Genomic DNA, 13,100 nt, shown 5'->3' with positions numbered 1-13,100 from the left:
AGCACATCTTAAGCCCTGCATCTATCGCCATACTACCAAATCTCACCCCGCGGAGTTGCTACGATGGGGCAAAGTACATATAAATGGCCAAATTCTCCCCTCAGCCGATGTCTTCAGAAGTAAGACCATCAACCATAGAGAAAAACCAAGGATTACCACCCGGCAATTTCCTCGAGGTTGATAAGCGATGGTTCAACAAGACGGAAAGTCCTCCTCGGTGGTCACTCTGAGTGAGGCCTATCCAAAAGAACGTGCGAGGAACTATGGCACTCTAGAGCCGAATGGTGAAACTGCCGAAAAGATCAACCCTTTTCTGGACCCTGAAGTCGCAGAGTACTGGCGCGGTGTATACGAAAAAGCGCAATATGAATGCAGAGATGTCTTCGACCCTACATTGACATGGTCGGAGGAAGAAGAAAGGGCCTTGGTGCGCAAGCTGGATTGGAGGATTTGCTTGTGGGCTGTACGCAGTAACCCTCGTATCTACAATTCTCCTTGATCATTTTTCACTGATTACTCTGGCTAGTGTGTCATGTTCTTTGCGCTTCAAGTCGATCGAGGGAACCTTGTCCAGGCAGTTTCCGACACCTTCCTAGCAGATCTAAAGCTGACCACAAACGGTAAGTCAATATCTTCATATCACCGGGGTTGCCAGACAGTTCAAATACCCTCCTGTTTAGATGTGCTGCTGAAACCTGAATGGGTTTCATCAACTGCCATCGTTCCATGGGTTCGCTAGCCAATACTTACAATTTTTAGACTATAACTACGGTAACATCGTCTTCCGAGTCTCATTTCTGGTCGCAGAGCTACCGTCTCAGTTGATATCAAAGAAGATCGGGCCAGATCGTTGGATTCCTATTCAGATGGTGCTCTGGTCGGTAGTTGCTATCTCACAATGCGCCATAACCGACAGAAAAACATTCCTGCTCACACGCAGCTTGTTGGGTATCTTGGAGGTAATATAACTCATTGAGATTAAGATCCTTTCCAAGTAGCTAATCTTCTCTCAGGGAGGTTTCATTCCAGATATCGTGTTGTGGCTTTCTTATTTCTATACCTCCCGCGAGCTTCCAATTCGTTTGAGGTAAGATCCAAACTCACCGGAACCTGGCACCTACTAACGCTTGCTAGCTTTTTCTGGACTTCACTCTCTGTGACGACGATTGTGACATCTCTGCTGGCTTTTGCCGTCTTCCATCTCAGCGGTGTTCACGGCTGGGCAGGATGGCGGTGGCTCTTCCTTATCGAAGGACTGATTACCCTCTCCATCGGTCTAGCATCGTTCTTCATGATGCCAGCATCGGTAGTTCAAACTAAGACCTGGTTCAGACCCAATGGATGGTTCACTGACCGTGAAGTTTCCATCGTGGCTAATCGCGTCCTCCGCGACGACCCTTCCAAGGGCGACATGCATAACCGCCAAGCTGTGACGCCTAAGAGACTCTGGAACGCAATTAAGGATTACCATATGTGGCCAATCTATTTCATCGGAGTAGTCGCATATATCCCACAATCGCCTCCGAGCTCCTATATTACGCTTACTCTCCGCTCACTTGGGTTCAACAAGTTCAACACAAATCTACTCACGATCCCAGCGAACGTGTTCCATATCGGCAATTTGCTTTTGATCACCTGGATATCTAGTCGACTAAACCAGTGGTCGCTTGTTTCCATGTTTCAAGCTCTCTGGACGCTTCCTTGTTTACTTGCGCTCCGGTTTTGGCCTGATGTGATCTCGAATGCCTGGGGAACGTATGCAGTGGTGACAGTTTTGCTAAGCTACCCATATTGCCATGGTATGTTCCAGCTGTCAGAACCGATCAAGAGGAGAAGTACTGATGATGAAAATAGCCATCGTGGTTGCATGGGTATCCAGAAATGCAAATAACGTCGGAAATCGCTCGGTGGCAGCTGCATTGTACAACGTAAGTGTTCCAGACCAAAACACTCTGTGATCACATGCTAATGAAATTGTCCTATAGATGTCTGTGCAAGCAGGAGATGCCGCTGCTTTCTTCATCTATAGAGATGATGATAAGCCAAAGTACAGACGGGGAAATACCGATCTAATAGCGATTAATATCCTAGCAATCGTGCTATTTCTTGCGGCGAAAGCATACTATGTGTTCCAAAATAGGAGGCGGGACAAGATTTGGAATGCAATGTCTGAACAAGAACAAAACGATTATATCAGAAACACTAAAGACCAAGGAAGCAGCAAGTTGAATTTCCGGTTTGCGCACTGAGAGCAATTGCGGAGTTTTTGCGAGCAGGAAAGAGGTTGAAATGGATGGACAAGGCCAAGTTCACCGCCGGCTGAGATGCGGATTTTGTTGTGCCCCACCATCAACTTTAAGGCTAGACTTCCAATTATCCTAATCCAATTCACTTGTCTCAAGACTTCTGATTGCTGAAGTACCAATATGCCCTATAAATGATGCCATTTGACCGTTAATTATGATGGCAATATGACTGACCTTCCCACAATGCAAGAATTCAACATCTCCTTCACCAGCTTGGGCTCGGTGGTTCTCGACGAAATCCGATGTCCGAATCGGCCACCATTGACTGATATTCTGGGGGGCTCTGGTACTTACGGTGAGCTTCTGCTCCTTGGGCTTGGTCTAGGATAAGAGATCATTGACTGACTAGAGCTATAGCAACACTCGGTGCCCGATTGTTTCTACCTCCTCCATCCAGTCCCGCCTTAGGCTGGATGATCAAAGTGGGAAACGATTTCCCGGGAGCAGTGAAAGAACAATTAGAAAGCTGGGGAACAACATTGTTCATCAGAGAAGATGTGGACAGACCATCAACCAGAGGTTTGCTGGAGTATAAAGATACTACATTTGGGCGTGAGTAGCTAATCTCATCCTCATTTCCCTCATGTTAATTTCTTGCCCAGCCAAGGACTTCGAATATACTACACCCGTTATCACAGTCCAAGAGGAGAGCTTGAAGCACACACCCTTTCTCGCTTCAAGGGCTTTTCACTATCTCGCGGGCCCCGAGCATCTTAAGGCCCGAGTATCCAAGCTTCTTGCTCTGAGAGCCGAGGCAGGCATTCATGAACGGCCTTTGATAATTTGGGAACCAGCTCCTCTTTTATGCCGACCAGAAAACCTCGACGCATGTCTCGAAGCTGCAGCCTCGGTGGACGTCTTTTCTCCAAACCATCTAGAACTGGCCAAGCTTTTCTCGAAATCTCATTCAGATGTGATCGACAAGAAAAAGATTGAGGACTTCGCGTCCAAATGTGTGGATCGAGGAGTCGGTCCAGACAGTAACGCCACGGTGATCGTGCGTGCTGGCGAGAATGGGTGTTTCATCAGCAATAGGAATAATCTTTCCACATGGCTTGACCCGTTCTATACCATGATGCCAGGAGAGGAGCCGAATTCGAAGATTGTCGATCCCACCGGAGCAGGAAATGCGTTCCTCGGGTCGTATGCTGTAGGATATCTCAAGACAGGAAGTGTTACCAAGGCGGCTTGCTACGGCTCAGTTGGTGCATCTTTTGCACTCGAGCAAGTTGGGATCCCACGAGTAAGTGTTCAGTTAAACGAGGAGCTGTGGAATAATGCCAGTGTCCTGTCCAGGTTGCAGGAATACATGGCGCGCCAGAATTGGAACAGTCGAGGCGATCAACCTGAGAGCACTGAATCTAAACCATAGCTAGAATGAACCTTTAGAGTGGAAATATTAGACGATCGCTCTGTAGTCCAGTATGATTCCTGTCGTGAAGATGGAGGCTGCCAAAGTGTAGTCATTGAAATGGTGGATGTGGAGGCTAAGATCCTTGTCTGTTCCTCGGCTGAATTTCCCCAGGAACCTGGGGTATCACATGTCAAGGACCCCCATTCCGTCATTCCAAGACCGCAACCACACCTCTTCGTCCTCCTTTCCTCCGACAAATAGACCACTACAACACTCTTTACCGCCATCCAAGTGGTCATGTACAGCCCCGACTCTGGCTGATTGACTAGTCGATCGTGTCGCCATGGCTGTACAGTCGAAACTGCTGCCGCCCGACCGCTCCGTCAAGCAGATCCTCTCCAGCCTCACTTCCCTCTACCTCCGACACCGAACAGGCATCTCCCGCACCGTTTATCTCGCCCTCTTTGCAGCACTTGCCAAGCGAATCCACAATGCAATCTCCGAACAGAAAGCTGCCTCGCAGCACGTAGAGCTGCACCGTCGGCCCGGCACCAGCTCCCTCGGCGACGAGGAACAGCCGCGAAAGAAGCGCGTGGAGATCAACCGGGAGTTCTTCAAACACCTACTTCGGCTCTTGAAAATTGTGATTCCGGGATGGCGAAGTAAGGAGCTGCGGCTCCTGGTGAGCCATAGCGTCTTCCTCGTGCTACGGACGCTGCTGAGTTTGTATGTGGCCGAGTTGGACGGACGACTCGTCAGCAGCCTGGTGCGGGGAAAGGGCAAGGACTTCTTGCTAGGTCTTGTATGGTGGATGATTGTAGCTGTGCCCGCAACATTTACAAACTCCATGGTAAGTATCCTAGAGTGGTCATTTCCTCCTGTTGGCTGGTTTTGCGACGCGCGACCGTGAGAATTTCGCTGACTTGTCATCCCCGTGTCTAGCTATCCTACCACCAATGCAAGCTCTCCCTCAGCTACCGGAAACGATTGACAGACTATATACACGACAAGTACCTATCAAATATGACCTTCTATGCCATCTCCGCGCTAGATGATCGGATCAAGAACCCCGATCAACTAGTCACGGTTGATGTGTCGCGCTTCTCCGATAGCCTGGCAGAACTCTACTCCAATCTCGCCAAACCAATTCTAGACATGTGCATCTACAACTACTCACTGTCCAAGAATGTCGGAGGCGAAGGATTGTTCATTATGAGTTTGCTGGTGCAGCTGTCAGCAAACGTGATGCGCATGCTGACGCCGCCATTCGGCAAATACGTCGCAGACGAGGCTCGACTTGAAGGTGAATTCCGTTTCCTCCACTCGCGACTCATCGACTATAGCGAAGAAGTCGCGCTGTATCATGGCCATGAGGCCGAGAAAGATACCCTGGACAAAGGTTACTTCACGTTAATCAAGCATGTGAATCGCATCTTGCGCCGACGTCTGTATCACGGATTCATGGAAGACTTTGTTATCAAGTATTTCTGGGGTGCGCTTGGTTTGGGTCTTTGCAGTTTGCCCGTCTTCTTCAAGATTCCTGGTCAGGTTACTCAGACCATGGGAGATCGGACCGAAAGTAAGTTGCCCGTCTTTCCTGTGCGACATATGACACCTGCTAATATGAATTAGGCTTCGTTACAAACCGGCGGATGCTGCTGTCCTCCTCCGACGCCTTTGGTCGTCTAATGTTTTCCTACAAGGAGATCTCAGAGCTAGCCGGATACACCTCCCGTGTTTCCTCGCTGCTCGAGGTCATGGATGACTTGGTCGCTGGGCGTTTCGAGAAGAAACTAGTATCTTCAGCATCGACCGAAGAGAACGCAGCCGTTCTTTCTGGTCGCGGCGAGGTCATGGAGAGCGAATCCATCGAATTCGCCGATGTTCCAATCGTCTCGCCAAACGGCGATGTTCTAGTGCGCAAATTGTCGTTCACCGTTCATCCTGGCGACCATCTTCTCATCGTCGGGCCGAATGGATGCGGCAAGTCTTCTCTCTTCCGCATTTTGGGAGGACTGTGGCCAGTCTACGGAGGCACGGTTAAGAAACCTCGATTCGAGGACATCTTTTACATCCCTCAGCGGCCATACCTGTCTCGCGGGACATTGCGGCAGCAAGTCATTTACCCTGATGGAGTGCGCGAGATGCGTGCCAAGGGAGTGACTGATGCTGATCTCCATGAGATCCTGTCGGTGGTTGAGATCGCCTCAGTCGTCGACCGGCCCGGTGGCTGGGACGCCGAGGAAGAATGGCGCGATGTGTTGTCCGGCGGCCTGCAGCAGCGGATTGCGATGGCTCGCTTGTTCTACCACCGTCCCAAGTTTGCCATTCTTGACGAGTGTACCTCCTCGGTGACGCTCGAGATTGAGAAGGTCATGTACGAGACGGCCAAGAAACTGGGAACCACCTTGATGACGGTATCGCATCGCCGCAGTCTATGGAAGTATCACAAGAAGATTCTGCAATTTGACGGACAGGGCGGTTATGTTTTCACCGATCTCGATTGGGAGCGACGGATGCAGCTGGAAGAGTATGGAATCCCCTCTTATCAATATCTTTGAATGACTCCATGCTAACCCAATTCTACAATACTACAGTGAGAAGGATGAACTTGAGCTGCAACTGCGGGCCGTGCCGGAACTGGAGCGACGAGTTGCAGAGTTGACAGCGATCTAGAGGATTCTACCATGTACCACTATATTCGATAGGTCAACTTTCACGAAGCCATATTATATTCTTGTTGCCGAAAGCCACACTTCCCTTCGGCCCAATGACGAGCATGGCCCCACTGTTTGTGTCCGGCGCAGCCAATCCCTCGCCACCGTCGGCTTCGGCATCCCAATTTCGCAGACTTGCCCAGTTCCCCTCGGCTGGCCGGGCCTAAATCTCTGACTAAGACAGTCTGTTAGCCAATCAACTTGCTCATCCTCGGCAGTGGCACCGAGTGAACCTTTTCCGAGCACGTTTTTTTTGGGTCGTTGCCAGCCATCAGCCATGCTGCCGTGCTTATCCCAATTGTCCACACCCCACTATGATATCGTATTCTGTCCCTACGTCATTACCCTGGCTGATCCTGTTATGGCCGTTGCCACGAGTTGCCAAGTATTCACGATAGCGTCCCCTTTTTTATATGGTCGAACCAAACGTGATTTCCCTGAATTTTTTATAAGTCTACTGTATCTACTCCTTTTCTTTTCTTGCATTGAAACTCTTTTTTCTGTGGTAGGCAAGAAAGAAACCCTTCACCACACAATTCCAACATGGTCAACTCCAACATGAAACCCTCCGCGCCTGCACCCGTCTCGCACAAGAGAAAGATTATCATCTTCTCTGGTATGTAGTCCAATCCAATGCAAGCCCTACCTCGCGCACTATCTCGTACCCCAATTCTCAAGACCCTTACCCCCGGACCCTGAATATGCAATCCCCGACTCAAATATTTACCTTCCCTATCAATTTCACCACATTCGTTACTCTTACTAACAATCCCCTCCTAGACTTCGACGGCACAATCTTCATGCAAGACACCGGCCACATCCTCTTCGACAACTACGGCTGCGGCGAAGAAGCCCGCAACAAACTCGACGAACAAATCAAAACCGGCGAGCGATCCTTCCGGGACGTCTCCGAGGAGATGTGGGGATCACTAAACGTCCCCTTCGACGACGGCTTCCTGGTCATGGAAAAGACGCTGGAAATCGACCCTGGCTTCCACGAATTCCACCAATACTGCATTGAAAACGGGTTTCCCTTTAACGTCATCAGCGCCGGGTTGAAACCTGTCTTGCGCAGGGTCCTAGATACATTCCTCGGCGAAAAGGAGGTATGTCTTTACAAAAATCCTCATCCATTTTATTTGTCAGAGAAAGAAACACATGTACTAACACATGCTACCAGGCCGCCGCAATCGACATCGTCGCAAACGACGCCATAATCAAACCGGACGGCTCAGAATGGAAACCCATCTGGCGCCACGACACCGAACTAGGCCACGACAAAGCACTCTCCGTCAACGAAGCCCGCGCAAAAGCGCAATCCGAATGCCTCCCCGACGAAATGCCGCTAATCATCTTCATCGGCGACGGGGTCTCCGACCTCGCGGCCGCCCGCGAGGCAGACGTGCTCTTTGCGCGGCGCGGTCTAAGGCTCGAGGAGTACTGCCTGGAGCATGGGATTGCGTATACGCCTTTTGATAGTTTCCTTGATATTAAGAGGGAGATTGAGGCTATTAGTGTGGAGGATTCGAGTAAGACGGGTGGTGTGGGGAGGCCGGTGCGGTATAACCCGCGTGCGAATATGTGGAGGCGGATTTCTTCTAAGGAGGCGGTATGTTATTCCCATCATGCGAGAGTGAATTGGAAGAAGGGGGCGTGCCTTGCTAATTGGGTGTTGGTTTTTTTTGGTTTTAGGTGCCCACTTTGATGGCGGTTGCTACGCCCTCCAAGGAAGAGAAGATGTTCCTTTGGCCAGAGACGTTTTCCGATTACAAGCCCCAGGCGACGATCCAGGAACGTGATGAGACCGCAACTGCTTGAGCTTGTTGACAGGGGTCTTCTTTATTTTCTTTTCTCTGATGCGTGATGAACTTTTCCATCTCAAGATACCGGCGGTTCTTCTTTTATCCCTTCTCTATTATTTTTAGTGTTATCGTTCTAATGCTGGCATGGGACGAAGTGCCGGGTTGGGATAGTTCACGCGGTTCCATGTCCTAGTATTTACATATCTCGGCATGTCGTTTCAGTGACTGCAATTTGCTTGTCGATAAGACCAGTTTAGACATGTTGCAGCGTGCATATAGACGTGTCCTTACAAAATGAAAATACAATCAAGTTCAAAATGCATCCTACGTGCAACTAACATCACGGAGTAGAACAGTTAAGAATTATCCCAACGGGTCATGGATCCAAAATAACATACGACAGACAGAAATGACGTATAGCGTAGCCTCAAAGCGAAAAGTACCAAAATTCACAACACAGAACAAATATCATGCCTCGTCTGCGATATCAAGAGGCTCGATATTCCAGATAATGTCCGCATACTCGTTAGTCACCCGATCCATGGAGAAAAAGCCCATGCGAGCAACGCTAGTGATCGACTTGGCCAGCCATTCTTCCTGATTCTGGAACTCCTGGTCTACCATGTCATGAGTGGCAATATAAGAGTTGAAGTCATCAGAGACGAGATAATAGTCACCATGCTCTTCGATAGAAGAAATCAGGGACGTGAACGAGGAGGGATCGCCAAACGTGCCCTCCTTGATAGCGTCGAATACACGCTTCAATTGCGGGTCCAGCTGGAAGCTGCCATAGAAGTGTCGATGGCGGAGGTCCTCCACATCTTCCGCGAGGTTGCCGAAGAGGAAGATGTTTTGCTCGCCAATCTCACGAGTAATTTCGATCTGGAAAGGAATTAGCCTCGGGTAATTCAATAGCCACTTAGTAAATGCATCAACTTACGTTAGCTCCATCACAAGTACCAATGATCAAACCTCCGTTCAGCACGAATTTCATGTTACTTGTACCACTGGCTTCGGTTCCAGCGGTAGAGATATGCTCACTGATATCAGAGGCCGGGCAAATAATCTCCGCCTTGCTGACATTGTAATCCTCGATGAAGATGACCTTCAAGAGATCACCAATCTCATCATCCTTGTTCACCACAGCTGCCACACTGTTGATGAGATAGATAATGGACTTGGCCATCCAATACCCAGGAGCAGCCTTGCCGCCAAAGATCGACACGCGCGGCACCACCTTCTTCCGCTCTTCAGGCGTCATAGCCTTGAGGCTGAGGTACCGATGAATCACTCCGAAGATGTTCAATTGCTGACGCTTGTATTCGTGGATTCGCTTCACCTGAACATCGAACAGCGAATTGGGATTGACGGAGTAGCCAGTCACATCCTTAATGAGCCTGGCTAGCCGCAGCTTATTCTTAGCCTTGATGTCTGCCCATTCCCGTCGGAACTTCTTGTCGTCCACGAAAACCTCTAGTCTATCCAGCAGGGTCAAGTCAGTCAGGAAGTCATAACCACCTAGCTTCTCTGCAATCAGAGCAGAGAGTTCCGGGTTCGCCTGGTGCAGCCAACGCCGAGGTGTGATTCCATTGGTGACATTGGTAAACCGGTCCGGCCCATAGATCGTCACAAAGTCCTTGAAGATGGTCGTCTTGATAAGGTCCGAATGCAGCTCAGCAACACCATTGACCTTGTGAGACCCGATGATAGCAATGTAGGCCATGCGCACCATCTTCGGATGCGATTCTTCAATAATCGAGACTCGCGAGAGCATATCCCGGTCATTGGGGAACCGCTTCTCCACGGATTGCAGGAAGAACAGGTTTATATCGTAGATGATTTGCAAGTGGCGAGGAAGCAGGTTCTGCATCAAGGGAACCGACCACTTCTCCAAGGCCTCCGGAAGGACAGTATGGTTGGTATAACCAAAAGTACCAGTCACAATGCTCCAAGCCTCATCCCACTCCAGGCCCTCGACGTCAATCAAGATGCGCTGCAGCTCAACAATGGCCAGCGTGGGATGGGTATCGTTCAGTTGGATTGCGACTTGGTCTGGGAACTCGCTCCAGGCCCTCTTTGTCTTCTTGAAGCGTCGAACAATGTCGTAGAGAGAGGCAGCGCACCAGAAGTACTGCTGCTTGAGGCGAAGCTCCTTACCTCGCTCCAAGTTGTCATTCGGATACAGCACTGCCGAGATGGTCTCGGCAATCTGTTGATCTGCCACCGCGCTCTCGTAATCGCCGGCGTTGAACTTCTGGAAGTCAAACTCGCCACTGCTGGCCTTGCTGGACCACAAACGGAGGTTGTTGGTTGTCTTTGTGTGGTATCCAGGGATTGGAACGTCGTATGCAACGGCCTGAACTGTCTCTCCTGCTTCCCAAGAGTGACAAGTCTTGCCATTTTCATCCTGGTACTTGGTGACATGGCCGTAAAACTGAATGTCCACCGTAATATCGTGTCGAGGGAACTCCCACGGATTGTTATCAAGCCAATAATCCGGGATCTCCATCTGGTATCCATTGACAATCTCTTGCTTGAAGATTCCATAACGGTACCGCAGTCCATAACCCCAGGCAGGATAGTTCAGCGTTGCCATGCTGTCCAAGAAGCAGGCTGCCAGACGGCCAAGGCCACCGTTTCCAAGTGCAGCATCATGCTCCTGGCTGATGGCGTCCTCGATCCGGAAACCAAGATCAGCCAAACCATCTATAAAATAGTCAGTGAACTGTCATGACAGATAGTGCCTTACTTTCAAAGATGACCTACCTCGCGCAACGTCTTTCATGCCCACGTTCAGCATTGCATTGTCCAAGGCACGACCCATCAAAAACTCAAGTGAGAGGTCTGGAATATTTGCATTAGACAAGAGTGGTTCAGAGGGGTCTGGGACAGACCTACAGTAGACGCGCTTCTGATCGGAGAATGTCTGGCGCTGCTGTGTCCGATTCCACTCAATGATCAATCGGTCTCGGAACGCCAGTGCAGCCCCGGAGTACGCCGCCCTGCATTCTCACTGGTAAGCCGACTGCCACGAGTCATCTGCCTGGAGCCTCGGTGTACATACAGCTCATCGCAATTGTACAGAGAACGGGCGAGGGTTGTCTCGATGTGGCGCACGAATTCTCTCTACGAAAGGCCGTTAGCTCATCATCCCAGCAGCCTTCGTCCGAAGGAAAGTACCAACCTCGAACTCATGTTTAGTCGTGAACTTGGTAGCCGACTATACAGCACAAGTAAGCACCCTGTGTCAATCCAATTCCATCCAACGGGTACTCAGCTCAACGTACATGCTTCCGCCATCTGTCACGCCATCAGATACATCTGGTCAGCTCATCCAGCACCCCAGGTATGCAAAAACAAATAGAAAGCTCCCCAAACTCACGCCTCACGCAGCGGTTCCGGAATGCTCGCCTCCACACTCTTGATCTCCGACGGGCCGAAGCCGGTAAAAGTACGCTTGTGCTTGGGACGACTGAAACCCGGACCGACGGGACCCTGGAGGTCGGCAATGGGAGATCCGACGGAGGGTCTGCGCTCACGACGGGGTTCAGTTGGCTCCGACGACGCCATGGTCGATGATTAGCAGATGATCAGCGGGCAATGGTGAAGTGGGAAGATGATCGTAGACAGGTGGTTTCAGGGCTGATGGAAACGGACTGGAAGCTGGAAATTCCAGAGTAGATGTGTAAAAATGAAAGAAAAAAGGGAATTGAGAAGAAGGAGGAGGAAGAGGGAATCTTTCAGGACGAGGATGGGTGGGGGGGTTTGTGGTTTTGAGTGGTGGTGACACCAGAGAGAGTAAAGTGGGGAAGAGGAAGAGGAAGAGGAAGCAGAAGAAGAAGAAGAAGAAGAAGAAGAGGGGGAGGGCAAGACCAGGGTAAGAAAGGGAAGGGCCACGGGCCAGAACCCAGTGACAACCAAGTCACGAGTAATGACAACGACAGCAGAGCACGAGCACCTCCTGCAATGCAAGCTGCACCGTTCATCAGCTGGGGAAGTGCAGCAGTCGAGACAGTATCCGAGCGAGTCCTCGCCGGATTGAGGGGATGATGAGTTAATCAGTGGATGCGTTCTGATCAGACTATGAGGAAATCCAAGCTGGATCTAGTTCACCGGGACTGATCATACAAAAGGGCTAGTATATCATCTACAGCAAAGTATGTCCTCATTACGGGAGAATTGTGGCCTCCTATACCAAAACTCATGATCGAATGGACTTGGGCTTGGGTGTTGGATCAGCCCAAAGCTGGGGGAGCTCTGGTGGGGTCCATCTCAACTCCTACAGTACCCACTATTAATCCACTCCTACTAGACCTCACCTGATATCACCAGTCACTACGGAGTACGTACTGTCCAATCTATCTCACCAACTACTAGGGACTACTCCTCATTAGCCATCCAACTGTCCGAGCCAACGGCGTCCGTGCACGTCGAGCCCAACCGGTACAGCTCTCCTCTGTGATTGGCTCCGTTCTCTCGACATTTTCCTGCTTCGCTCTCCAGCGACACGAACAAGGACAAGTATCGATTTGCAGTAAAACTCAGTAAAAGAAGGTAAAGCACAAGATACGATAATCTTGATCCTTGATGAGAATAATAATGGTGCACTCGGTCTTCCCCGAAGCAGTGTGCTCTCTACAATCCTATCAGTTCCGTCCGGTCGGTAGATGACGCTTCGATCGATGGGATGATCCACTTTTTAAGACACCTATTGAATATTGGACCCTCCCATCGATGAATGGAACGGACCTATCCGAAGAAGTGCCTTGATCATCATTCTGGCATTAAACGCTCCATATTATCGTCGCATCCTGCCCTGCATGAATCCCAACCCAAACATCCGCACAGCTAGAACCACCGAGTTGCCTCCACCGTAAACTCCACTCCGAACATCACTCCCACGATCAATATTCACCCACTA

At 50.2% G+C, this 13,100-nt stretch overlaps 6 protein-coding genes across 6 annotated transcripts; 4 read left to right on the top strand and 2 right to left on the bottom strand.

Annotated features, from left to right (window-relative positions):
• Positions 1-187: 187 nt before the first annotated feature.
• Positions 188-2,249, top strand: N7458_007170 (uncharacterized protein; the record flags this gene model as incomplete). Its single annotated transcript, XM_056910552.1, has 7 exons — positions 188-463; positions 527-620; positions 760-959; positions 1,014-1,087; positions 1,135-1,799; positions 1,855-1,928; positions 1,986-2,249. The coding sequence occupies 7 exons, from the start codon at positions 188-190 to the stop codon at positions 2,247-2,249; spliced, it is 1,647 nt and encodes a 548-aa protein (XP_056766256.1).
• Positions 2,250-2,889: 640 nt separating this feature from the next.
• On the top strand, positions 2,890-3,678 carry N7458_007169 (uncharacterized protein; the record flags this gene model as incomplete). The annotated part of the gene is made up of 1 exon (XM_056910551.1): positions 2,890-3,678. The coding sequence occupies one exon, from the start codon at positions 2,890-2,892 to the stop codon at positions 3,676-3,678; it is 789 nt and encodes a 262-aa protein (XP_056766255.1).
• Positions 3,679-4,003: 325 nt separating this feature from the next.
• Positions 4,004-6,336, top strand: N7458_007168 (ATP-binding cassette long-chain fatty acid transporter PXA2; the record flags this gene model as incomplete). Its single annotated transcript, XM_056910550.1, has 4 exons — positions 4,004-4,510; positions 4,603-5,239; positions 5,293-6,190; positions 6,258-6,336. 4 exons carry the CDS (start codon positions 4,004-4,006, stop codon positions 6,334-6,336), a joined length of 2,121 nt encoding a protein of 706 aa, XP_056766254.1.
• A 33-nt stretch (positions 6,337-6,369) lies between these two features.
• N7458_007167 (uncharacterized protein) lies at positions 6,370-6,656 on the bottom strand (the record flags this gene model as incomplete). The annotated part of the gene is made up of 2 exons (XM_056910549.1): positions 6,370-6,540; positions 6,579-6,656. The coding sequence occupies 2 exons, from the start codon at positions 6,654-6,656 to the stop codon at positions 6,370-6,372; spliced, it is 249 nt and encodes an 82-aa protein (XP_056766253.1).
• A 264-nt stretch (positions 6,657-6,920) lies between these two features.
• Positions 6,921-8,195, top strand: N7458_007166 (uncharacterized protein; the record flags this gene model as incomplete). The annotated part of the gene is made up of 4 exons (XM_056910548.1): positions 6,921-6,993; positions 7,158-7,483; positions 7,558-7,986; positions 8,070-8,195. 4 exons carry the CDS (start codon positions 6,921-6,923, stop codon positions 8,193-8,195), a joined length of 954 nt encoding a protein of 317 aa, XP_056766252.1.
• A 452-nt stretch (positions 8,196-8,647) lies between these two features.
• On the bottom strand, positions 8,648-11,749 carry glpV (glycogen phosphorylase; the record flags this gene model as incomplete). The annotated part of the gene is made up of 8 exons (XM_056910547.1): positions 8,648-9,061; positions 9,120-10,885; positions 10,946-11,023; positions 11,078-11,181; positions 11,244-11,305; positions 11,364-11,399; positions 11,467-11,479; positions 11,562-11,749. The coding sequence occupies 8 exons, from the start codon at positions 11,747-11,749 to the stop codon at positions 8,648-8,650; spliced, it is 2,661 nt and encodes an 886-aa protein (XP_056766251.1).
• Positions 11,750-13,100: the final 1,351 nt, after the last annotated feature.

Source organism: Penicillium daleae (genome assembly GCF_028827525.1).
Source record: "Penicillium daleae strain IBT 16125 chromosome Unknown utg000006l_segment0_segment0, whole genome shotgun sequence".
Classification (NCBI taxonomy): domain Eukaryota; kingdom Fungi; phylum Ascomycota; class Eurotiomycetes; order Eurotiales; family Aspergillaceae; genus Penicillium; species Penicillium daleae.
Note: the sequence above shows the minus strand (reverse complement) of the source record. Positions and strands in the feature narration are given on the sequence as shown.